The sequence below is a fragment of the Nycticebus coucang genome, chromosome 14 (assembly GCF_027406575.1).
Source record: "Nycticebus coucang isolate mNycCou1 chromosome 14, mNycCou1.pri, whole genome shotgun sequence".
Taxonomy (NCBI): domain Eukaryota; kingdom Metazoa; phylum Chordata; class Mammalia; order Primates; family Lorisidae; genus Nycticebus; species Nycticebus coucang.
The window spans coordinates 39,598,125-39,623,293 of NC_069793.1; the positions used below are offsets into that span (position 1 = coordinate 39,598,125).

The 25,169-nt window shown below is 35.3% G+C and overlaps 1 protein-coding gene across 1 annotated transcript in view; it reads right to left on the reverse strand.

The window, feature by feature from the left end:
- Positions 1–25,169, reverse strand: part of LUZP2 (leucine zipper protein 2) — a 489,127-nt gene that overhangs the window by 55,050 nt on the left and 408,908 nt on the right. The window contains exon 9 of the mRNA XM_053562887.1: positions 18,098–18,262. Within this exon, the coding sequence (XP_053418862.1) occupies positions 18,098–18,262 (165 nt within the window). The remainder of the gene's footprint in view (positions 1–18,097; positions 18,263–25,169) is intronic.

Here is a 25,169-nt window from a genome sequence, read left to right on the forward strand (position 1 = left end):
GCTTCTCACCCCGGAAGTGTGCCATATGCTCTGACATTAAGCCCATTAGATGGGCTTTAATGTCCCTTCCTGCCCCCCCAGTTGAATTCAGCTGTTCTCTCCTGCTGTGTGCTGTTCATCTACCCGTTTCAAATTGGAGTACATTGGTAGCTTGCTTTTCCAAAATCAGGAAGGTTTACTAAGAAGAATGTTCTTCAACTCCATTCAGGTGCCCATTCTGTATTTTAATTAAGATCTAGATAATTTATGCAAGTTTATTAAAAAATACAGATTTTTACATTTTAAATTTAAACAAAATTAAGAACTAGTGTGTCTTATGTTACGTAAATGTAATAGTTATATCACCATCCATGCAAAAGCACTCATGGTCTCACATGTCTTGCTGTAAAATAGAAATCAGAATATTTTACAAACCTATCAAGGACTAAATGGATGGCACTCCATGCTCACTTTTCTATTGACTCTCGCCTAGTTTTAAAGGGAATAATTAACAGGAGTAGAAAAATGGATTATTTTGAATTATGGCAACACTGTTCCCATTATGGGCACTGAAATTCACTGCATACATTTAACTAATGATAAAATATGGGAAGCACATGGAAATATTCTTTTGTCTCATAAAAATTCATGATTGTTGCTTTCACTAAAATGAATATGTTTTCTTTTCGTGACAGAATGAGTTTGCGCATGTGAAGAGCCTTTGGGAGAGATGCAGCTGCCCCTGTACACATTATGATTTGCCTTCCAGGAAGCCATCCCTTTCGTCAGATCCCTCATCCATTAGCTTATGACTTTGTCCATTTGACAAATGTTTCTTGATAGTCAGTTGTATTAAGGCAAAGATTAAGGACACTAAAATGACAAATTTATATGATTCATAATTAACTCAATTACTATAATATTCTATACATAATTAACTCATTTACTATAATATGTTCATTTAACAACATCATTGGTGAATTCCCAGAAGCATATAGTACAATGATGAGCTCAATTTATATTCTCTTATTTACTTAGAAGTTAATAGCTAAGCTAAGTTATGCATTTAAGAAGCTAATCATAATTGAGTAATTATAGGTATTCCGTACATGTATATCCATTCAATTGTTTCTTGAGCCATGCTAGTCACAGGAAACTTGAACTCCTTCAAAGGAGATAGCAAAAGTTCAATGTATTCATATTGGTTTATGGCAGATAGATAACTCATAATTTTGCTAGCATTGAGTCAAATCATGTCATAAAGGTCAAAACAATTAATTTAATCCATTTGTTTTCTACTGATAATGTTCTAAATTATATTTCTGTCAAGGACAGTGTCTATACAAGTAAAATTGGGGAAATGTGGTCCTATGGTTTTATAAATACACAAGATAAAAATATTCATGATTTCTTTAGCACTTCCTAGTCACTGAGCACTTGAACTGTAACTGCCTCTATTTAATTCTACTTCTTTAGTTATGATAGCTTAAAATAAAGCCACATATTCTTTGATATTCTTTCTGACAAGATATAGCGTCTATGTCCCTTTTCTTTGAATACGGGCAGGTTTTGATAACTTTGACCATAGGAAATAGTATAAAAGAAACTAGATGACTTTTAAGACAGAGTCATAAAAAGACTAGTCATTTTTCCTATTCTCTGAAATACTCCCTCTTGGAACCATGGGCTTATCACAAAAACAGTCTGACCAACCTTTTATTCTGTGAAGAGGCTTAAGTGGAGAGGATCTAAATAAGTGTTCCAGTCTTTAGCACTGTGGAGTCTGCCCTCTGAGTCATCTCTGCCCAGTCTCCACACAAGTGAGTGCAGAAACATCCAGATAATTCCAGCCTCCAGTCATTTAGTTCTCCAGGTAATTCCATCCTTGGCCATTGTGGTTCATTAACTATGTTCAAATTACTGATCTTCAGAATCCTTCAGTATAATCAAATGTGTGGGGCTTTTACCCTACAAAATTTAGGGTTGTTTGGGACACAACATAAAAAGCAGAAATGGTGTCTTGGTTTCTTCATGCCGCTACAACATAATACCCCAGACTGAGTAAATTATAAATAATAGAAGTTTATTTGTCACGTTCTGGGGGCTTGGAAGTTCAAGATTCAAGGCACTGGCTGTGGATCGGCTTTTCTTTCTGCTTCCAAGATGATGCTTGTGGCTGCATCCTCCAGAAGGGAGGAGCACTGTATCCTCACATGGCAGATGAAAGGGAAAGAGGGAAAAAGGAGCAGGCTCTCTCTGTCGAGCTCTTTCATAAAGGACCTAAACCCAGTCATGAGGACATAGCCATTATGACTGAATCAACCTAAGGGCCACATCTCTTAATACTGTTGCATGAGAGATTATGTCTGAACGTGAATTTGGAGAGAACAAAAGCATTCTAATTAAAGGGTTTGTGTAATTAGTAATCTTGGCTTTGCCATTTGCCAAGTCTGTAACCCAGGCAAGTATAAATAAATTAAATACACATCAGAGTTCCTTAACTGTAAAATGACAAACAAAAGTAGTTTTTAAAAAGATTGTTGGATGAATAAGAAGGATAAATCCATGTTTAATATTTATCACATTCTTTGTAAAGTGATAAAATATTGATGCTGCTGCTGCTGATTATGATGAAAATTCAGCACATTCTACTAGGAACTAGATTCCACACTGGTTTTGTTTGTGTTACCCAATGATTTTTATTGGCCTGAACTTGAAGCTGTAAAATGAGACGATATCTCACAGTGATTAAATTATTTTGAATTCCCTAATGAGATTGCAATATTGCCTTTCACATAAAAGGAGGTCAATTATTACATGCTTAATAAAATAATTATGAAACTAAAATATGCATTAGAATTTTTCCTACAGAGACAATAGAAAATTATGAATTAAAGTTATTAGGAACCGTTAGGGACATAAATTACTGATGTACATAATATTCAGTAAAATTATTTTGTGTTCTGAATCATTTGTGAATATGCTCAATTCCCCTACGCACTTCACAATAAATCTAGAAAAGTATTCATCAAGAACAGAATGAAAATCTTTATTCAATAGATTTTTTTCAAGCAGACTCTAAGTGTCAAAAATGTAAATTAGGAAATAAAAATATAAGAATTTAAAAAATGACAAAATAGTAATAAAAATTCAAGCCAAAATATAATTTTGAATTACATATTTTGTGAATTCCAACTCATTTTCCTTTTTTTTTTTTTTTTTGAGACAGAGTCTCACTTTATTGCCCGCAGTAGAGTGCTGTGGTGTCACATCTCACAGCAACCTCCAGATCCTAAGATTAGGTGATTCTCTTGCCTCAGCCTCCAGAATAGCTGGGATTACAGGCACCTGCCATAACGCCCAGCTATTTTTTGTTGCAGTTTGACCAGGCTCAGAGTCAAACCCGCCACCCTTGGTATATGGGGCCGGTGCCCTACCTACTGAGCCAAAGGTGCTGCCCTCCAACTCATTTTCATCTGATAGATTCATTATTCTTTTTCAGAAAAATTGTGAGAATAATTGCGAAACTTTAATTTTAATGAAACAATATTAAGTCTTAACCCATGAGTAATATTATTAAACATGTTCCTCTATACAAAAAGAACAAATGAACAAAACAATAGTTTTGATTTTAATAAATAACATTTGTTTGTGTGGGCTTTTGCACTATTGTGTTATTTTTGTAGATAAGCCAAGAATGTCATCATGTTCATATCCTGCTTAGGAGGAATCTATGCTCTTCTACATGGTTAATTGTTGAGTATTTCTTCATGCTCTAAGAAGTTATTTTGAAACCCTTTAGAAGTCTGTGCTAGACAGTCCATTGTGAATATACACTTTTAGTTGGGCCAATATTCTGTCATATATTTGTTTTCACAATGTTCTAATTAATATCTTTTTATACAAATATATGTTCATTTACTTTTTAAAAAATTAGCCCTCATGGGCGGCGCCTGTGGCTCAGTCGGTAGAGCGCCAGCCCCATATACCGAGGGTGGCAGGTTCAAACCCAGCCCCGGCCGAACTGCAACAAAAAAAAAAGCCGGGTGTTGTGGCGGGCGCCTGTAGTCCCAGCTACTCGGGAGGCTGAGGCAAGAGAATCGCTTGAGCCCAGGAGTTGGAGGTTGCTGTGAGCTGTGTGATGCCACAGCACTCTACCTAGGCCCATAAAGTGAAAACTCTGTCTCTTAAAATAAAAAAAAAATAAATAAAAAATAAATTAGCCCTCATTACAGTTGTAAACTCCATAAAAGTATATTATAGAACCAGAAACAGGAGCAATATATTTCTAAGAAATTTTAATTAAGATGGTCACACTTTCTTCCACTATGTGCCTCAGTGTCTACTATAACTTTTCACCAATAAGGAAATGTTAAGATAATTATAAAGAGACGCATGCCAGGGCAAAAACAATGATAGTGATGTGAGAAGAAAAACGATGAGACGAGAGCCTATATTCCCCCCCAAATATAGAAAGTCAGCAGTATTTGAAGCAACCAGTCAAATGTCTCTAATAAAATAGAAAACATTTCAGAAATGTATTAATATATAAATAATATGTTTTAAATTTCATATGTTACATATACAAAATGATTGAATGGGTAATGTTTTTAGAATTTATATATAGAGAGAAAGAGAGAGAGAAACTCGATTGCAGATGGTTTTTTATTTCAAAATATTAAAGGGGTACAAATCGTTTTGTTACATGTATACCTTTCATAATGTTTTACCCTATAGGTAGGTTCTTACTCCTCATCTCCTACTCACTTCCCGCTTCTTTATTTCTAACAATTTTTAGTTTTTTGTGGGCCCATGTGTAATAATTAGTAATGTGCAATATATATAATTAGCTCTCGATTATTAGTGAGTGCACGTTGTACAATTTTTTAAATGATCTTTGCTTTTCCATGCACTTTACACACGATGAGACAATGATAAATATTGAGAAAGGAAGAATTGTGAAAATTGAGGGAGAGGAAGGAAGAAGAACTAAAGAATAGCAATTAGTTTCCCACATCTTTACATTGCGAAGAAATATGAACATATTCCTAATGCGGGACATCTAAAATTGTGACATACTCAGTTTGACAGGCTCCCAGGTGCTCATATAATTTATCCCTATTTGTTCTTGATTGAAAGACACAGGAAGACAAAAAAAAAAAAAATACTAGCATCAGAATGACTTTCACAGAGTTAATACCTGTTTCTACCCGCTCTGTCTCCACAATAACACACCCGCCATACTGACCGAGTTTTAATTCTGCCTTTTTGAGTTGATATCAAGAACATGAGTAATTTGATGTTCTGTTAGCCTTTCATAACATTGATTAGCTTTTTCAGCTATTGGAGAAAATAAATGAAGGAATTATCTAAAATGTAAAGATATTGTATATCCAGGAGATGTAGAAGCCACAGTTCAGCAAGAACCTGAAGTTCTTGAGAAATGTGATATCTGCTTTAGCAAAATGAGCTACATAGTCTATGGGACCTCTCCGAGTTCCTACTGCAGTGAGCATAATTGACTAGTGATCCCAACTGTTAAGCGGTGATTTCACCAGCATATGATGCAGTAGGGTTATTAAGGTAGCCCATTCCTAGAAAATACGGGACTCTTCTGATGGATAACTTTGGTTTAATCGCTCCCCACTGACATTGCCAAAAATTTCGTGGAATTGCATAGCACAGTAGTCCTGGCCATTCTGTATCTAATCTGTCTTTATTCTCACACTCTTTCCCAGTGGTCAGGGCTGCATTCGATGGCTCTTGAAGCCTCAACTGGCAATCTCCTTATTTTCTCTCACAAGCATTTTCTCCAAATAAATTTCTTACAAAACTAATTCTATTTTGTAACCCTTGGAGGACACACAGCAACACAAAGAAGTATCTTCTAAAAATATCTTCTGAAGAGATATCCAACTCCATGAGTGTAAAAAATGGACATTATCTTTATAGTTACAATGACTAAAAGAAATAAAGCCTGTAGATTACTAACAAAAGCTTGGTATAGTTCCACTTACAAGTTATTTGTTAAATCCCTGATTCAGAAAAAAACATGTTCAGGTTTTAGGATATACACTGCTACCTGGGGTTGCTACTAAAATTATAACCTTAATACTCTTTCATGAGGGATCACATTTCAGAGACATGTTTTATGTGATTAAGTGAATGACCTTTTGCATATAGTCATGCGTGTTTTGGATCCATACATCCTGCTATCATTCACTAACGTGGCTTATGATACAGTGGCAAAAATACTGAGTGTGAGGCCGTGAGAAAGTTATAAGGGAAAAATGATTTTATCTCTCAACTGCAACCTCCGTTTCAATAAACCAAAGAACAGAGTTTGATTAGGCACTGACTCTCTTGTTTCCCACTGAATAAAACTGTCACCTTCTGATGATATTGGTGCTCTTTCTTTCAGACCGTAGTTATAAACCTCGCATATGAAATGTAAGTAACGGGGCCAGTATTGGATTTAGCAAATACTATGAACTCTCATCTTCCTCATGTCTCGTTTCACACAAAGGATAATTCAGGGAATGTGAAATCATGAAGCAGATCTTTATCTTATAATTAATTTTGACTCTAAATCTTTCAAAAATTTACAGATGTATTCTATTTCCTTGGTTAGTGCTTTCTTTAAGTTCAAATCAATGTTCTATTTTTAATTTGTATTTATTTTTATTTTTAGAGGCGATTGCATTAAAAAATACTAAAAAGAGAATTTCCATATATTTTTGACATGTCCTTATAAACATGAGTGGGTTGGTATTAGAACTACATCAGAAGATGTAAAGGGATGGACAGGTTCCCAAATTCCAGGGCCAAGATACAGGGGACTTGAAGAGTTCAGTTGCCAGTGATCTAGTTTTGAGATTGAGGTTGGATGATTAGTCTTTGTGAGCCTTTGTTTTCTCATTGATAACATCAGAATACTATCAGTATCACTGCACAATATTCTTGATTTTTCCTGGGAAATCTTGTTCAAAGATATTAACAGTGAGAAAAGAATAGAACGAAGCCTTCTAAACTTTTTTTTAGCAGTTTTTGGCCGGGGCTGGGTTTGAACCCACCACTTCCGGCATATGGCGCCAGCGCCCTACTCCTTTGAGCCACAGGCACCGCCCAAGGCCTTCTAAATTTTAACAGTGTGATAAAAGTATAAGAAGTACCGTGCATTTAAGTGTTTATTCCTTTTAATTAGAATATTTCAAAGATTCAAAATAACATTCATTTTTACAAGAGTGGTTTCATATACTAGCACTGGCATAAGAAACCTGGGGTTGTATTTTAGTTCATTTTTTTAGGATAATAGTGAGAGTACAGTCTGCTGTATTTAATGCAATGATAGTCATAAAATAAATTACAAAAATACCCATAAGGGCCTGTATAAATCAAATTCATTATCATTATTATTCAACATTTGAAGAAAACTTGATAAAATACAAAGCTTACATAATAAAATATGGTATTAATATTCTACATATAGAGCTTTCACTTTAAGAAAATGATAATCCAGGCTGTATTTGGAATCAAGTTGATTAGGCTCTTCAAATTCCTCAGTATCAATTTTATAACCTAGAATTAATGTTACTCCTGAAATGAGATGTACAGTCTCAACTGTAGTTTGGTTAAGGAGTTCATCATTGAAATTATGTGTTTTTAATCTATTCCTTGGTATGTTTCTGGCATTTTCCTCTCACATACCTGCTATGTTTCAGGCACTCTGCAAGGCATTTGACATATGGAACTAAGTAACACCAGTCTCTGAAAAGTTCAGACAGTTTAGACTTTATAACCAATCCGATAAGCCATATGCTAGAGTTATGTAAAACGTAAGTAAATCTCAAATTACTCCTGCAAGATACTGAAAAAAAGAAAACCTTTTTAAATTCACATCTGAGCAACTGTAAACAAACTATAATCACCTATATTATGAGAGAGCAGTTGCTGATGATGTGCTACGTATCTGATCAATAAACAGGATAATGTCTTGCATTAAATTATCTATTCATATATTTCATAATCATCTATTTTTATCTTTTCTTCCTATCACAGACAGAAACAGCCAAAAATTCAAACTTATAGGCATATATCTTCGTTCTTACTAAGATAACCCATACAATATTCTGAAAAGGAGAAAAATTTGTATTGTAGAATGTAAGTGATTTAAATAAGTTCTTAGGTTAGGTAGCTATAAACACTCAAAGAATATCCTATCATAAAGGGAGATCAAAGACAACCATGTATGTCATAGGAAAGCCGAACACAAGCAGTGTAGGGGAATCAGACACATTTCCTATATCATAAAATTCTGAATCTCAGTGTGTTCGGCAGCAGGATGAAAAGCAAGGTTACTACCACGAATTTTCTTTCAATTTATATTCAACTCATAGTGTGCCAAGGATGGATCAATATGAAAAATAACTATCTGGACTTTCATCAGCTCTAGTACAAATAATATATTTATCTTTTAGAAAATAGGAAAATCTTAAGTTTCCTATTATTTTAGAAAGTATTTTTGTGTAAATCTTTTTGGTGAACACTCAGATTATTTCCTTTTGTCAAGCACTGTTTAGAGTTTTTCAATGACCTTTCCCAGAGATAGTCACACAAAAATATACTATTAGGCCAAATGCATCTGAAACTAATAATATTCAGTTTATCCTCATAATAATACTTTGAGAAGAATAGCATTATTAACCTTTTGTTACTGTGAGGAATTGGTTCAAAAAGTTGCCCCTTTTTGCATAATTAGTGGTATAGATTCAAAATTAGGCAGTTTTCCTTTAAGGTCTGTTCTCTTAGGCACCGGAGATAGTACATATCTGATATCATGCCATAAATCTAGCACATACACATTTTGGTTTATTTGACTCATTATCTCTGTTTCACAAAGGAATAATCAAAATCTCTAGTACAATTTCTCAAAGCTTCATTCACACGTGCATTGAGTAGTTGCCAGAAATTAGAATTTGCAATCGGTGCCCTAAATTCCAGATTTGTGCTCTTACACACGATTGCTGGTGCTTGGTATTAGACATTTAGCCACAAATACTAACACAACCCACCAGGACAGTAGTGTTAAAGAGAAAACCCAGCATACTCAGGAGGCCCATCTAATGGAGCTTCCTAATGCTTTAGAGAAACCATTAAACATCAACCCAAGAAACACCCCCCGAAAAAGTATTTTTAGCTTCTCTTTATATACATCATGATGCTATTTAGGCAAACATGTTAGAATGTAACATTTCTAATAAGAAAAGAGTTTTTAGTACATAAGACACTAGTGAATTCTGAGTAAGTTCATTACTATAGTACATTAGATTATAATTGTAAATTTGTGAACATACACAAATTTGCGAATTTTCCTTTGAATTTATTTTTTAAATTTAATCGATATTAAGTTTGGGTACAATTTTCCATTTGCTTTTGGTAACTTTCATTTGAAGTAACGCATCACTTCATTGGATGTCATGCTTCCTAACTTTATGTCTATTTTCTCATATTTCTGCCTTTAGGATTGAAGAACAAAGCACTACACTCGCAGGAATGAAACAGGAGATTTAGAAATTGGAGTTAGTGTGAATATGAAAGGAGAGTAATTGAGGTTTTAGGACACATTTACATTGCCTGTGTGGAGTCTGCTCTAGACACAGTAAGAACCTGATTTTGACTGATGAGCCAATGGTCAGGAGACATCACACCTTACAACGCCCTTCCACCTACCTCAAAATTTATCTATACCTTCTTCATTCATCTTTGTCAATTTATCTCCCATCTCAAAACTTGCTATGTCCTTACTCCTCCCACGTCTAACTTCCCACCTTGTAATCATTTTCATACTTCTTACTCCTTTTTCTGGAATTTTGCATCCTTACGATATCATCTCTATTTTAGGTATTCAATATATTTTTCTTTTTTTAATTTTTTTTTTTTTAAATTTCAGCTTGCTTGTTCATTCTTCATTTGAAGTACTTTTTTTGTTGTTGTTCATTTTTTTCTTCTTTTTTTAGATGTTCTTCCTCTGGCGATTCTCTGTCCCCTTGCCTCCCCAGTAGCGGGGATTACAGATGCCCACCACAATGTCTGGCTGTTTTTGATGTTAGTAGAGACGGGGTGTTAACTCTGGCTCACTGCTGTTCATACAGGTCTCGAACCTCTGAGTTCAGGCAATCTACCCGCCTCGGCCTCCCACAGTGCTGGGACTACAGGCGTGAGCCATCACTTCTCTATTTTAAAAAGTACTCAAATCTCTTTCCATCTTGTAAACAAACACCTCCATTGCATTTGTTCACTCTGGCCTTCACAACCAGTTTCCCTAACACAATCAACAAGCTTTCACATCTCCAGTTCATCACAAATTCCTCCAAACTTTATGCCTTTTGAATTTCTCAAGGCCATGCCCTTGTCTTATTCTTCATTGCCACTCAACTGTCTCTCACCAAGAACTTTATCCTTTCCAGACAATTTTGTTCACTCCAAGTACCTGTCCTCTTAATTCTTCCTTTTATATTGTCTTAAATCTCGAATTGGGTCCGTTTTTCCTTGTTTACAAACTTAATGCCCACTGGCTTCAATATAAAAATTAAATTAAAAAATCAATAAATGTTGGGGTGGAAAGAAATACTGATAACTTTTAATGAACATAATAAGTTCATTAAATAATAAGTTGAATAAATGTCTTATTGATATTCTTCCCTTTTGCAAATGTATAAGGAAGCAGACCTGTTGGAGACAGAGTTACTGAGATTAAGAATATATGCTTTGCCTAAAGAAACATTTAAAAAGTTGAACAAGAATTTCTACTATCAAAGCCAAAATGCCCCTTGTATTGATAATCACTAGAGAGAATGTTTGGGGTCTTTCTGAACTATGCATACAAGTTGGAAACAAACTAAAATACCTTTAAGATAACTAAATGTTTGTTAGAATATAAGAACTAGGAAAGTCATGGCTATATGATGAGTGTCCAGAAAATTCTAAAGATAACCACCATTCTACTCTCTGTCTCAAAATATAAAAATATAAAGAAACTAAAATAGAATTTAGGGGACTTTTTTTGTAACATAGAAGTATTTATTAGTGAAGTTTTTCCTCAAAACATATATATGTACAACTTTCTAGATTTACATAAAACAACATTTCTACCAAGAATGTTTTATTCTGATTTATTTTCATTTTAGAAGTGTCCCAAGATTGCTAACAAATGTCTTTGAAAGACATTTATAGAAATATCTAAGTAATAAAGTTGCATAATTATCTTTCTCATCATATATATGTGTTGTGGATGAACAGATGAACACTATGGGAATTCAGTTTTAAACCATTCCTATGTACAAATCTGTACACAAACACTAAAAATAAAACCTCACAGAGTCCTTTTAAGTTCAATGTTGATATTAACCAGTTTAAATGTATATTTCATAGTTTATAATTTTATAAATATCTATGTACTCATTAAATATATAATATCATAACATGCAAAATAGGACATATTTTAACATAAAGTTTACATTAGACAAAAATGTCATATATGTCAGGGAGTAATTAAATAATATATTAACACTTCCTAGCTCAAAAGGAAATCAAAACAAAATTTCTTAATTATAATACTTTAAAAAATATTTTCAACTCACATCCTCATTTTTATCTTCACTATAATCTTGGGTAGAGAAGATATAAAATATAATTGTAATATGTAAAGCAAGCCAATGAATGGTAGATGTTGGAGATAAAAAGAAATGGTTAACTAAAGAGAGAAAACATGTAGAAAAACAAAACTGTAGAAACTGATCACCTCTGGGTTAGGTGAGAAATTTCTTCTAAATGCAGAAAAGTGGGGAGAAAGGGCAAATTTACTTCTAAGAGTCTTTGCTTATTATTAGAGTAAGGTTCTTACATATTCTCAACTGGCTGTCAATTAGAAAAATCTGGGAGCTTTGAGTAATCCCCTAAACTAAACTGTATTCATATGAGAATGAATAGTTCATATGAGAATTTGGAGGACTGACACTCAAAGTGAGCATTTTTGAAGCACCTGATGATTTTAAGATGCTGCCTAGGTTGAGAATCTCGGTCTATTATTATTCCAGGTGCACTGTTTTGAGAGTTCTTGAAAACTGTTTTGCAACAGACTTTTGGCAGAGAAGAGAAAAATAAAAATCCACCTGGCTTTATCTGTACCTCCAGGCACCAAGCAGAGTGAAATTTTTACATGAACATCTTTAAGCTCCTGAAGAGGGGCCACAGGTGCCCAGAAATGACTTTGGCATTTCTTAAAACTTAAACAAAAATTAACAAATCATCCCTGTCCAATTAAGTAGATAACACCTTTAACAATGCAAACTGCAGCTACAGCCAACGTGGTGAATTCCATGGAAAGAAAAAGGTAAAAAATGGTAACAGCGTGGACTGTGGATGATATATGGGTTTTCACAAAACAACTACTTCATTGGTTATCTGCATTGCTTATCTAAATGGCTTCTCATTCCTGCTGTTTTTAAATTTTCTCCTTTCTTTATGACATTTACTGTCATGATCCCTGACACTGCATGTATTTTTGAGGATTCTGGTATACTTTTATGCTAAAAAATTGACATGGTACTCATTTAAGTAGATGTATTAAATAGATGTATCCTTCAACTTGAACAATAATACAAAGTAAACAATTTAAAATTAAAGTAGTACCCTTTTTAAATTTTCTCATATGTTAACCCTGGTTTCAAGTTATTAGAATGTTTATTTCATATATAATTATCTCTTTGCTCAGTGTCACGAACTACTCTATATCCCGTTATCATAAATTTCCTTATTTGATCTCCACAACTGGTTGATGCTGTTATTATCTCCATTTTACAGATATAGAAGATGAGTCTCAGACAAGCTAAGTAATTTGATCATGATATCAGAATTAAATGAATCCTAGCTCTTGAATTCCATATTACACAATTGTAAAAACCAAAGATTACTTTGTACCAATTCATCTATTTTCATTTAAAAATGTTACACATCTTGGTCATACGTTTTCTGCTCTTCCCCCTATATTTATGTATTTTGAAAATTATATTAAGTCGTATCTAATGTTTTATAATAAATTGAATATAATTACATCAAACATTGCAGTGGATACACAAAAATTAATTTTTCAGAATATCCTTAAACAAGCCTTTTAGCTTGTTAATTGTATTGCCTTTTCTGAGCACTACTATGCATCTAGCTGTACCACACACACAACCGGTAGCAAAGAAAAAAAAATACACTGATCACACATTGTATGTAATTTAATATCTATGATAATCAGCAGGCCTGTCTTAAATGTTTCATGCTTGCACACGCACAGGAGCAATCTACTCGTTAGCAATGCGGCTTAGGGTTGACCCTGCTTTACGTTTGGTCAATGTCTATGGTATGAATATTACTAATTTCAATCTACCAACATGATGGTGTCATTGAACATATGTTGTAAAGATATAAGCGGTAGCATGTCATTATGTAGCATTATGCAGATCCAAAAGACAAAATATCCCCAAGAGCATAGATAGAACACTCGCTAGCACATTTATACTTACCAAACTATTATGTAATTAATGTTTTTTCATGCTTATGTTTAACAGCTAACTAGTACAAACTCTGAAAACTTAACAGTCCACTTTTGCAAGGAGGCATGAGCCAGGTCTGATAGACCACTGAAGTATTCACCATTCTCACTATACACAATCATATGCATGGTTTCATCTTTTGCGCGCATAAAAGAGGCAAGGAAAAGTCATGGATCTTAGCTCAAATATATGATGGAGAATATCTCAGCCAAAAATAAGAGGAGATGGCCCACAAGTGTTCTATCTATTAGAGTACACATAAAACCATACCCAAGTTACTTCTGTCTGGGGTCTTTGTGGCCCTCATCCTGTTCATTCTATACAATCTTTTCAGGTCATTTCATTTATTTCTGTCTTAAATGCTATCCAGTGACAATAATGTTAAACCTTGATTCAGCAATCATACCTCAGTTCCAGATTCAATTGTAGAATTACCTGCTGGATAGATAAATACGTGTAGTTTCATGACAAACACCGCAAACATAGGATGTAGAAAATAAACCAACGTTGGTTTCCCTTTAAAACTTCCTCTCACCTTTTGTGTTTCAATGAATGAATTCAAGCACCAGGAGATTGTTCTTCTTTCCTCCATTCACGCTTCCCATTTAGTCACTAGCCCAGGCTAGTTTTATGCCTCAGTAACACTTGGAATCTCACCTGCACTTTCTGCCCCAGGGCACTGGTCATCCTTACCTCCCGCATAGATCAGTAGTCTAGCTTGCCACCTGGTTTGTTCCTTTCTACTTTATTTGGGATCATTTATGTAAAATGCAGATCAGATCTCCTAGTTTCAATTTACACTCTTTACATATTTGCAAGGACATTAATTTTATCATAAAAAATCCATAATCTCATGATGATAAAATACAAATATATCTCATGTGCATTTAGAGCTGAGTATCTTCTTAGTCTTTATTTATATATAACCAAAGTTATTTGGACCATGAAATTCTAAATACTAACAAGCAACTAATCAAGGAAACAAACAAATATGGCCTGCTCTACTACTGAGGAGACCCCTTCCCTTGTAATCTTCTTCTTTTTTCTTTACAGAGAATTAGTTTGCAATCTCCAAAAGGTCAGGGCTGTGTCATTTCACATTTCATCTCCAACAACTAAGAGTCCTGGTATATAGATGAAAAAGAATATAGGAGAATACAAAGCATCTAATAAGCATTCGTCATATATCATTTTCTAACTTCTAAACAAGAAAAATGTCTAATAAGAAGAGGGGGACACAGGGAATGTCATTTTAATAAATTCTCTAGAAACTTTATTCTGGGCACTGAATGACATCAAGCAGATTGATGAGCACAGCACAATCATCCCCCTAATGGACGGAGCAGACTGAGAGGCAACTGTACCCAAGACATCACCCACAGTAGTAAATGCACAACTCTCAGAGCTCTGAGAGTAGAAAGATAAATTCTAACTGGGGAGTGAGAAAAAGAGGCACCCAAATCAGAAAGAAACACACAAGTACAGAAAGGGAGCTCATTAACTTCATTGAGGGTCCTCAGCAGAAAGGTTCTAGTCACACGACCAATGGGTTTTATATTAGGCATGCTTCATCATAAAAACAAATAAGTAAAAAGGTAGGCATAACAATACATACAGTATTTGCTAAAACTTTCTTCAGTGAGCTCTTGTAATATTGAAGACCTCCTCTAAGGAAACCATAGCTATCAATAAAATCCACAGTGAAGAAATCTATGTATGTCATATTTGTGTTTACATATACCTATGTGTGTACATTTAGAGACACATGTGCATATATATGCCTGTAGAAAGAGAAATAAAAAGTTTGGATACATTGCCCAACCTCCTGGAAGAAAAATAAACAAATTTTCATATCTTTCCATACGTGAGCCAAAAATTTCTTGGCTATATTTTACAGATTTCAGGAAAAATCTTTCTAATATTTCTCTACAGAAGGGTTGGTAATTATAAAAGAACATTAAATGTAGATAAAATTGACTAGACATTCTGGAAACTAATAATTATTAGTTTGAAATTAATGCAGTAATAACACTCTGAAATTGGCATGGAGGAAACTGAGGAACAGAGAGGCTGAGAGATTTGATGATCTCACAACTCTCAGTCAGACACGTGCGATCTCTGTGGCTAAACTTAGCCAACTTCTCAGATCTACTGAGTAAGTGTCTCTATTGGCAAGTTACCTTTTAGTAAAATTATTTCGTGACTAAACTGCTTCTGTTATACACTCCCCACATCATCTTCTTTTATTCAGGATTTTAAAAATATTATTTATGAGGGGCCTACAAAGAAACTAAGCCCCAGGATACATATAAAACAATTCCCACCACTATTAAAAAGATAAAGAATACAGGCAAACTATAAATACCATACAAAATTTTAATGCTAATCTGTAAAATAGAATGCTAAGTTAATGCTAAACCATTAAGTTAGGCTTATTGAACTTTATCTTAAACAATTGAATTTTCCTGTTATTGTTTTTTGAAAAATGAGTTACCACCAAACCAGGCTCCTATAAATGCTTTTCTATGTTTTTCTGTGATAAGCAAAGAGAAACAATAAATATTTATTATGTGTTCCGATGGCAGGACATACATTTATTCATAGAAACCCAGTTAAAACAACAATCAGTAATGTCACCCACATATTCAGGGTCATACAGAGCCCGATTTTAATAATTGTTCTAAGCAAATATAGTTTGAGCGGGAGACAAATGCAACATGCCCAAAGAATGACTAAGCGGCTTTGCCCAAAGTCATCAGGCTTAATGAGCCTGAATTTGAATTCTTCCCACACTAACGAAGAGACCCACACTAAATGAAATCAGAGTGTGGCTTCATGGCAGGTGGTTGAGGTTATTGGGGAGAGCATAACCAATAACCAGTTTCAAGGAATTTACCCAGGATCCTAGGATTTCTTAATGATGAATATAAAATTACACTATCGTGTACTTTTCTTGCCTGAGTTTGTTTAAATTAACACTTTAGAGTTTTCATCAAACAAGAGGCAGGCAAAAATTAAGAAGAAAAATACTGGTTTCAAAATTTTTAGAGGATCTTCGGTATACGATAAACCTAGAGCAAGGTGATAGTATGAAAATATATACTTTAAAATAAGGGACAAATACAATAAGATTTCATAATGACATTATACAAACTGCACCTGTGTAGTCAATACATAGACTAGTTTCAGATAAAAACAGTGTATTAGATTTGTTCGATTCCACTTATTTTTGACTCTCCATGCTGAAAATAGCATTTCCCTAATTTATTCTTGTTAAGTCCACATATTCAGAAATAAGTACGAAGATGGTTCCAGATGTAACAATGTAACATATCATTACATATTTCCTTATTGGTCCCCAGTTTTTTTCTGGGCTCACCACTAGAGATTTGCATCTAGAAGTCAGACTGGTATCCACAACACTCATTTCATTAGCCAGTGATGCTACGGCGAGTCTCAGAAACACAGCTCTTTAACATACTATCCCACAGGAAACCCCCTTCTCCAATAACTGTTTCAGGCAGTTGAGATTAATTTAAATGTAAAACCCACAAATGAAATTTTTCTTGACTGAAATAAACGCACTATTGAAATGTCCTTTGCTCTTCCTAAAGTAGAGTGATTGTAGGAATTCAAAAAAAGATTTACTTAAATCAGTTATTCTCAAACTTGGAGCCTCATTAAAACCTCTAGGATTTTTCGAAATTACTGATGACTGGAGTCCACCTGGGAAAATGTGATTTAATAGGATCCTTTCTTGTCAGTTTTTTTTTTAAACTATATCTAAGTGTACTTTTTAAAAAGTACTCTGAGATTAAAGTATGTGGCCAGTGTTGAAAGTTAAGGAGTTTAAAACAACAACAACAAAAAAGTACTTTTGTGAGAATGAGGTTTACATTCCAGGAGAAAGTATTTTTTATATCAGACCTTTAGTGTTCATGGAAATATAATACAAGACTTTTTTTCTTTCAAAATTATTTTGTTTTGTTTTGTTTTATTTTTAACAATTAGACGATCTTGCCTTAGCAACAGCTACTACGTTCTCCATTAAAGAAAAGCTGTCATCCAACATTCTCCAAGGGACTATGGTGACTTTGCAAACTGGGTTACTATCTCCCACTTTCTTGTTAATCTTTCTATTTTTTTTTTTTTGTAGAGACAGAGTCTCACTTTACTGCCCTCAGTAGAGTGCCATGGCGTCACTCGGCTCACAGCAACCTCCAGCTCTTGGGCTTAGGCGATTCTCTTGCCTCAGCCTCCCGAGCAGCTGGGACTACAGGCGCCCGCCACAACGCCCGGCTATTTTTTGTTGCAGTTTGGCCGGGGCTGGGCTTGAACCCGCCACCCTCGGTATATGGGGCTGGTGCCCTACTCACTGAGCCACAGGCGCCGCCCTCTTGTTAATCTTTCAATAAATTATATATCCCAATTGGATGCGCTCTGGTGATTATATAGGATGAGCTTTTAAAGAGAGTACATTAATCGATTTTACTTTTCAAAGCATGAATAAAATGTACCTTGCTTTTAGCCCTTGCAACTGGAAGCTTAGAGGCAATCGTCCTGGGGGGAAGTAACATCTGAGTTGGATTTGATGTGATTAGACTCAAAGGGGGAGGTTGATCACGGAAAACGGACGTCAAGCAGAGTTGTACAGTCTCTTTCATTGCTTTCATCTGTGACTCCTACAAAAAAATGAGCATTATCATTTTCACAGTGGCTCTGGTGATCATTTTTCTGCTTCCATTCTCCTCCTGGCCTACACTCACTCCCCACACAAACACATGAGTTTTCAAATGTAATTGCCTACTTCATAAATTCTGTTATGATAAACTATTGAATCCATACTCAGTTTGTTTGGAGGAGCTGATGTGTTACGTGACATATTGTAAACACCAAATTTCAAGAGATTTATTGTACCTTTTCCCCTTGAATTGACATGGCTTCTAGGATAATGTTTTGCTGGAAAGGAAATATCCTCTGGGTTATTCTGAATTAGACGATGTTCTCAGACACCTGCCATCTTTCCGTGGCATCAACTATATTTATTAACAGTAGCTGTTCTAGAAAAGTAGGTTTCTGTGTTTTTCAGATTAGCCTGTATCTCTACTCAAGTTCCTCGCACAATAGAAAAAAAAAGAAATTTGTCTCTGATAAATTTTCTGGGTTTTCTTAGGTAATAGGAGCAAATCCAATAAAATAACAAATACATGTAACTTCTTATATTAGGATAGTATGTCACAAGAGTTGAAGCGTTTCCACATGCAAGGAATAATTTCATGTTTCAAACATCTGTGAAACTGGCAATACTTTTATGACTCTAATGAAAAAAGATTCAAAGGTTTTTTTTTTTTTAATTTCAAAATATGTCAGCCAATTAAGTTTCCAAACTCGTCCTAGAAAAAGTGCTACACACTTGATTGCTGATTATCACTCTGGTCACCTTCAAAGTACTCTCCATGGCCATCTGGTGATTATGGAGATGTTCAGGAAGGAGGTATGTAGCACTTTTTCTAGGACAAATTTGCAAACGTAATTGTCCATCCTCCTATAAGGGGGTACAAATGTTTGTGTTATGCGGATACCCTGTATAATACTTAACAGGGTTTTTAGAGTACCTGTCACCATATTATACAGTACATAGTGTTTACTATACCCACAGATCTTCCCCCACACACACCCTTCCCCATTCTTGGTTTCCAAAGCTCTTTACATCTTTTGTGCTCACATCTGTCCATCATTCAGCTCCCAGGTATTAGTGAGTACACTTGGTGTTTGCTTTGCATTCCTGAAATATTTTGCTAAGGATAACTGTCACTATTTCCATCTAAGTTGCTGCAAAAAAACATTATTTCATTTTGTTTACAGCCAAATAGTACTCCATGGTATATATTAATACATACCACATTTTCTTTATCCACTCATGAATTGTTGGACAATTAGGTTGATTTCATATCTTTGCATTTGTGAATTGTGTTGCAATAAACATTTGAGTTCTGTCTTTTTGACACCATGACTTCTTTTCCTTAGTTTAGGATAGATACTCAGTAGTGACTTTAGGAATCAGATGGTAAGTCTACATGTTTTCTTTGAGGACTCTCCATGTTCCTTTCCCAAGAGGGTGCACTAACGTGCAGTCCCACCAGCAGTTTGCAAGTGCTCCTTTCTCTCTACATCCATGCCAAGGTCTACCGCCTTTTGACATTTTATAACATTCATTCTGACAGAGGTCAGGTAGAATCTCGCTGTGTTTTTAATTTGCATCTCCCTAATCATTAGTGATATTGAATAACTTTTCATGTGTTTGTTGGCCATTTGTCTCTCTTCTTTTGAAAAATTTCTGTTCATATCTTTTGAACTCATTTTAATGTTTTTTTTTCCTGATTTGTGTGTGTTCAGTGTAAATTCTGTATATAAACTGTTTATCAGATGTACAGTTTGAAAATATTATCTCTCATTAAATAGATTGATTATTTCCTTTGTTGTGCACAATTTTTTTTTCTTTTTAAGTCAGAGTCTCACTCTATCACCCTGGGTAAAGTGTCATGATGTCATTCATAGCTCACGACAACCTCAAACTCTTGGCCTCGAGTGATCTTCCTGCCTCTACTTCCTGAAAAGCTAGAACTACAGGCACCCACAATAATGCCCAGTTTTGTTTTGTTTTCTATTTTTAGTAGGGATTGGGACTCACCTTGCTCAAGCTGGGCTTGAACTCCTGATTTCAAGCAATCCACCTGCCTTGGCCTGATAGAGTACTAGGATTACAGGCATGAGCTACTGTGCCCAGCATTCTTCTTAATTTAGTTTAGTCCCATTTATTTATTTTTGTTATTGCTGTGTTTGGATTGGAAGAAAAAATCATAAATTCTTTAACTAGGACAGATATGTCCAACCTACAGCCCAAGGGGCTCCATAGGGAATTTTGAGGCCTATTATGCTTACCTGTGGTGTTGGATATTACAAAAAGTATGTATGGACTTTTTTTTTGCTCATCAGTTGTTGTTGGTGTTTGTGTATTTAATGTGTGGCCAAAGGCAACTCTTATTCTTATGGAAGAAAAGTAAAAAGGTTGGATACCTCTGATTCTAGGCCAAGGTCAAGAACAGATTTTCGTTATTTATTCCTCCTGAATTTTTTTTTTTTTTTTTGTGGGATATTGCCAAAGCAGTTTTGAGAGGAAAATTTATTGCTTTAGAGGCCTACATTCAGAAAACAGAATGAGAGCACATCAACAAACTCACTAGCCATTTTTTTTTTTCTTTCTTCCTCCTGAATTTTTATGGCTTCATGCCTCACATTTAAATGTTTAGTCCATGTTGAATTAATTTCCTATTTCATTCTTCTCAATGTTTCATATTATCCAGTTTTTTCTAGTACCATTTATTGAATAGCTACCTTTCCCCAGTGTATGTTGTTGTCTGCTTTGTCAAAGATCAAGTGGTCGTAGGTGCATGGTTTTATTTCTGGGTTTTTTACCTTGTTCCATTGGTCTATGTCTCTGTTTTTATATGAGTACCACGCCAATCTGATTAGTATAGGCCTGTAGTATAATTTGAAGTCAGGTAATGTGATGCCTCCTGATTTGTTCATTTTTTTTTAAGATTGCTTTGACTATTTGGGCTCTTTTTGTTCCCACATCTGTGAAATAGAGTATTGGTTGTTCATTGAGGATGGTGCTGAATCTTTAAATCGCTATGTGTTGTCTGGACATTTAACAGTGTTGATTCTACAAAACTATAAGCATGGAGGTGTGTCATTTCTAATTTCTTTTACCAGTGTTTTATGGTATTCCATATAGGGATCTTTCACCTGCTCAGTTAAGCATATTCCTAGGCATTTTATTTTCTTTGTAGCTCTTGCAAATGTTATTGAAATCTTGATATTTCTCTCAGCTTGACTATTATTACTATATAGGAATTCTATTTATTTGTGTAACCTGAGACTTTGCTAAATTTATTTATCAATTCTAACAGTCTTGTGATGGAGTCCTTGGGGTTTTCTACCAATAGATATAACATCATGTGGTCAGCAAGTAGGAATAGTTTGATCTCCTATTTCCAGTGGATGGCCTTTGTTTGTTTATTTTTCCTGGTTGCTCTGGCTAGGACTTCCAGCACTAGTAATATTGAATAGATGTGATGACATGGGAAACACTGTTTTGCTCCAATTCTTAGGGAGAATGTGTTCAACTTTACCCCATTCAATATGAAGTTTGCTGTGGCTTTGTTACATACAGCTTTTATAATTTCGAGGTGTATTCCTCCTATACTTAGTTTGTTAAGGGTTTTTTATCATGAAAGGGTGTTGGATTATATTGAATACTTTTTCTGCATCTATCAAGATATCACTTGATCTTTGTTTTTGCTTCTTGTTTATGTGGTGAATTACATTTACTGATTTGTGTATGTTAAAACATCCTTGCATGCAGGGGATGAAACCCGCTTGATCATGGTGAATGATTTCTTCAAAGTGCTGTTAAATTTGGTAAACTAATATTTATTGAACATTTGTGCATCTATATGTAAGCTTATTTGACTGCAAGTTTGTTTTCTGTTAGATTTCTATCTCTAGCTTTGACCTTTCAAAGTTCAAATCATGCAGAAAACCATGAAGGCTAATGTTTTCACCATATTCACATTTCAATTCATTATAACACACTATCTATCTGAAAGTTGGATCTATAAAAGGCTTAAGGTATATGTTGACATAATAGACAAAGCCCTAAATCTGAATAATAATAGCTAAACTTGGATGCTGAAAATAAATTGTAAACAACATCAAGTTAATGATTTCAAGCCATCACCAAGTTAATAGATTCAAAGTTTGATATTTAGTAAATGCTATTTAGGTAAGATATATTTTTCAATGAAACATTGAAGAGGATGTACATAGAGATTTTTAACTATCTAAATTTTAGTACAATCATTTACTTCAACGGGCCTCCCAATATTGCCAGAATCACCCGGGATTAACTGAGTCAACATCAGAAAACGTCCCTTCCAGCTCCTCACCTTTTATAGCCATTTTAGCGAGCTATCTTTCCTCTACTGTTTCACTATTCTTGACATCTTAGATTTTGGGATTGTAAGACTTCAAAATGACTCCTCTCCTGATTTGGGTTCTATTCCTGGACTGCATTATAGATGTTCTTTTGCTTCCACAGACTATAGGTTGCTATGAGAAATCCTGGCTCCTCTTGGGGTTCTTGTAGGTCAGCTGGCTCTTGTTTGCTCAGCGTCCCAGCTTCAGGTGCTGTTGGGCCTGGGCGCTCTCTGCACTAGGGTGATGGCCCGGGGCCAGCTGCTTAGTCTTTCGCGAGCTGCGCCCCCTGGCGGCTGTGCCAGTCTCCGGCAGGTGCGCCTCCTTCCCTTGTGCTCCTTGGTGATGTCCTTACTGGACTCTAAGTGGTCTCTCTCCTGCTCTTTGGATTTATCTTTCTCAGGAACCTCGGCGTTCAAATGACCCCTGATCTGTTCAGTGGAGCTGTGGTTATGTCCGAGAGCGTTCACAGGGAGGCTAGTGCTGGTGACCTGTGGCTGGAGTGTCTTTTCTTGATGCTTTAGTTTGTCACCTTTACCATCAGACGAAACTAGTTCATCTATATCCTTATCATGAGCTGCAGCGGACGCGCTGTGCTTCAGCTCCCCGGGCTTCACCCTGGCCCTTTTGTAGGTTTTCACTTTTGGTTTTAGTTCTTTCTGCTGTTTTGTAAGTTTTTGTTTCATTGCAGCAATTTTGCCCAGACATGGGCAGGTTAGTTAAAGATTAATTTTCTACTTGATTCAGATTTAAGACACTAAAGTCTTTTCATTAAAACATTTTTATTAAAAATATTCAGTTGATTTAGTTAACAATTTTTTTGTGAGAAAAAAAATCAGTGAACTTTTTGAAAATGTGAATGAAACACTGAAACTTGTCTCATTAATGAAGGAAATCTTCTATGTATGCAACTGTGATGAATAGAAAAAAAATGGGCTTTCGAAGATGTCCATGTTCTAACCTCCAGCACACACGAATATGTTAGGTTACACAAGAAAGGAGAATTAAGGATTCAGATGGAATATAGTTGTCTAGTTCTGACCTAAAATTAAGAAGATTATCCTGGATGATCCAAGTGGGCCCAATGTAATCTCTAAATTCCTCAGAAGTAGAAGAGGAAGGCCCACACCAGAGAATTAGAAAGATGGCATTGTGAGGCGTTGGTCCAATTTTCATGACTCTGATATGGAGGCAGGTGACCAAGAGACTTTACATCTTCCATGCTCCTCGGGATGGAGCTAAAACATGCTCTTGCCAGCAAAGGATCCCAAGAATGGAAAAATAAATATCCAATGTTCTCAATACTATCGTGCGCATTGTGAGGGTCTTCAGTATGCAACTTGGGTGAGTGGCTAGTCTACAACTTGAACCTAACCTCCTTTTGCAGGCTTACTATTCACTTCAGCTCTGACATCTGAGACACTGGCCTCAGACCTCTTGTTTCCTATCAAGTTGCTTTGGGCCATCATTTATCATTTCTCGGCTTCCATGGTGTTTTGTCATCCTCCCTACGGCTTGGAGGACCACTGAAAAATGGGCTGTGGCTCAGAGAACTGATGCTGTTCACAGTGCCCAGCGTGAGCAGGAGCTTCCTAATTTTATGTCGTATTTAGTCCTTACCAGCATTTCAAATTAGGTTCTTGTTTGTACAGTTTTTTTTTCCCCTACTTCTAACAGAATGTAATCTCTTTGAGGTTTAGTGTATTTTCTACAGCATCCCCAGTTTATATCTTAAAAGATAACTGTTCGATGAAAAAAAAATAAAGTAAACCCTTCAGGAGATACAGGCTGGTGCTCTGTTGCATGAGAACATAATATACTATTTCTCATTTTATCTTATGTATTAGATAATATAAGACAATTCTTGTTAAAGATAGTAGAAGTACTAGTAATGTGTGGTGTAGAATATGGAAAGCTATTGAGAAATTATCATGTATACATGATGTTAATATGATGACAGATTTAGAAGGTAACTTTTATGTGTGTGCACAGTAGTACTTTTCTCAGAGAAATGCATTTTTCGGGGGACCATAAGGTATATCTCACAGAGATAACTGTGCCCCTTATTTCTAATCTCTAGGCAAATGCAAATTTATGTTATTCATGTTCATTTGAATTTCCTTGCACAGACACACGGAATTCTCAGCTGCTAGCTTTGAGAATCTATGAGGGGCTAGAAAGCCTAAGCCTTTCTCCCCAACTTTATTTTTTCCATAAAATCAGCTCTGTGAGGAGATGGAAAGTCATTAAACATTTTTGGATCTCTGCTCCAGTCATGTCTAGGGGCCCTGCACATCGGATGAATAGCAGGTTCATGCATTGAAGATAAGTCTTCATTTATCTGTTCAATTAAAACTATTCATTATGCTGCTACTATGTGACAGACTGTGGCAAAAAGAGTTTTTATTGTGGTATCACTTAATCATGGGCGTCTGTAGAGGTCACCTAGTATGTCACCTATTATATGAAATATAATAATGCACACTTTCCTGGGCAAAATTTTGTGAGGTTCAATACTACACAAAAAAATTTTATTGTGAAAATTTGACA